This window comes from Phyllobates terribilis, unplaced genomic scaffold, assembly GCF_046119375.1.
Source record: "Phyllobates terribilis strain yellow unplaced genomic scaffold, ASM4611937v1 Scaffold_6553__1_contigs__length_43711, whole genome shotgun sequence".
Lineage (NCBI taxonomy): Eukaryota > Metazoa > Chordata > Amphibia > Anura > Dendrobatidae > Phyllobates > Phyllobates terribilis.
Genome location: NW_027369296.1, coordinates 27,960 through 30,550, shown reverse-complemented (window position 1 = coordinate 30,550; position 2,591 = coordinate 27,960). Strand labels below are relative to the sequence as shown.

Here is a 2,591-nt window from a genome sequence, read left to right as displayed (position 1 = left end):
GACCGAAGACCAAACCGAAAATATCGTTCTGGTCTGGTCTCAGTCCGATCCATGTTTGAACTGAAACTATAACTTTATTTAAAATATATAAATTTTTTTTTTATTTCTTATAATATATATTTTTATATATATATATAGAATTAAATCACCTAGAAAACTACACTGAGATATTAATAACCAATATATATAACCTTATATAATTAATATTTTATATTTTTCAAATGTCGGTCTAGATCACCTCGGACCGAACCAACATATGTAAAATCTTGGACAAGAAACCTCACCGAATCACATCAGTTCCGGTCAATCTGGTTCGGTTGAGTCCATTCCTTTTTTCAATCCGGACTGATTTATGCTTATCCCTGTTACGGAAAATCATATAGTATATATCATTGCCACGTTCTCTACATTGGACGGAGCACACGGTTGGCTGACCTGATATTTAGCCGAGCCCAAAACTAACTGAATTGATAATGGGCCGGCCCAAACCATTGCCACACGTCTATATATCACAAGGAAACTCTTCAATCACACCTTCTCAAAACCCTAGTAAACTCAACTGCGCCTCCGCTTCTCTTGAAGAAATCTCAGATCTCCAAGTAAATCCCTTTCACTCTTTCCTTTGCAATTTTCAGTGAACAATGGTAGTAGTTTTCTGTTATATGATGTTCTTACGATTTGATTGATCAGAAATGAAGGTTGTTGCTGCTTATTTGTTGGCCGTCTTGGGTGGCAACACCTGTCCTTCCGCCGAGGACATCAAGAACATTCTCGGATCAGGTATCAACCCAATCTTATCTTTTCTGCAATTATCTGTTCATTATAGGAAAGTTCATTATAAGAATGTGTGTTGCTATCTGTAGTTTTCTTATTCATAGTGGATGAATGTTTCATTCTTAATGTCGCGTTAGGTGAGCATAATGTCATATGCAGCATTTTGTCTGTACCGATTCATCGTTGTTCATTGGCCTTGTTATTCGATCACTTTGGAGTGGATGAGGGGTGATATTTGTTGTTTTGGGGCGCATTCATGATTGGCTCCGATTTCGTTGTCCGTAATGATACTGTTATCATACAGAATAATCCATTAGTTGATTCCTTTCTTTCAATCTGAGAGGCCTGAAATTGCCAATGTCACTTGCATTCAACTTCTATATATTGATGATATTGCTTAAATCAGATGAAGATGCATCAAATTCTTTGTAGTGTAATCCTCCAACTTGCCAGAATAAATCAATAATATCAAGAATTTAAAATGTTGTGCTACCACAGTTTTTTTAATCACATGTAACCTTGCCACTCCCATCTGAATTGGTTAAAATATTGGATTGATCAATACAGTGGGTGCCGAGGCTGATGACGACAGAATTGAGCTGCTGTTGTCCCAAGTGAAGGGGAAGGACATCACCGAACTCATTGCCTGCGGTAGGGAGAAGTTGGCTTCAGTCCCATCTGGTGGTGGCGGTGTTGCAGTAGCGGCTGCAGCTCCAGCTAGCGGTGCTGGTGGGGCCCCTGCTGCTGAGGCCAAGAAGGAAGAGAAGGTTGTAGAGAAAGAAGAGTCTGATGATGTAAGACCATTCTTTTCATTTATGTTTTCTATTGTTTATAATTCTAATTATCTATGTCTATGGGTATGGTGTATGATCTTTGTGTGTTTTCTTTATTGCAGGACATGGGTTTCAGTCTGTTCGATTAAGAAAACAGAGTTTTTTTTTCCAGTTGTGTTTCGTTTGTGTTGCTCGTTGAAGTTGCATGTGCTCAAAGTTTTGTTTGATTTACGGACATTATTGTAGACTCTTTCCTACTTGTGAGGAGATATTAGCAGATCTAGCGTTGGAATCCAAAATTCAGTATGTTTATACGCTTTTAAATGTTTGTTTCATGCATACTTTCTAGCACCTCTGTTTGCTCGTACTTAGCATGAACCAGTTATACAAACGACGCCACCAAACCTATACATTTTCGTTTGTTCATTGATGTTGCCTGTCTGCATTGTCATGTTCGGATTTCCGATTCACTTAGTTAAACTGGATGTTATCTAGTTAAACTGGAAGATTTTGTGGCCATAATTTGAGTTTGAGCATAACCCTGAGTACTGAACCTTAAAGAAGATTGTCTAGAAGTGGTGGTATCTATGCTATTTCATGCTCTCCACAATCTCTTTGCAGCAATCAATTAATCAAAGAAAACAGGTTTGGGCATTTACATTCTCATATACCATGTTGTATTGAAAATACATGCTTATTTATTGATAGTGAATATTTATGTGTTGAAAGTGAAAATACATGCTCATTTGCTAGATTGCATTCTACTTCAGTTTATAGTGTATATAAAATTAAATGCAAGTCCATGTATTGTATGTGTTAAAAATGCATTTTAAGTTTAGTTGATAGTGCTAGCAAGTTTATATGTTAAAATTTTATGTGCTAAAAGTGAATGCGAATTATACATACATAATAGATTTTTCATCTTGCATTTTTTATATTTTTGACTTTGTAACTTTTCCAAAAAAAGTTGGAAAACAATAACTTGTATAAAAGGCATCCTTCCATGCCGCAGTCAACAATATGACTTTTTTTAAATGAAAAAAC

At 36.3% G+C, this 2,591-nt stretch overlaps 1 protein-coding gene across 1 annotated transcript; it reads left to right on the top strand.

Moving 5' to 3' along the window:
- The first annotated feature begins 692 nt into the window (after nucleotides 1–692).
- Nucleotides 693–1,696, top strand: LOC141251082 (uncharacterized). Its single transcript, XM_073670205.1, has 3 exons — nucleotides 693–780; nucleotides 1,342–1,568; nucleotides 1,670–1,696. Exons 1-3 carry the CDS (start codon nucleotides 693–695, stop codon nucleotides 1,694–1,696), a joined length of 342 nt encoding a protein of 113 aa, XP_073526306.1.
- Nucleotides 1,697–2,591: the final 895 nt, after the last annotated feature.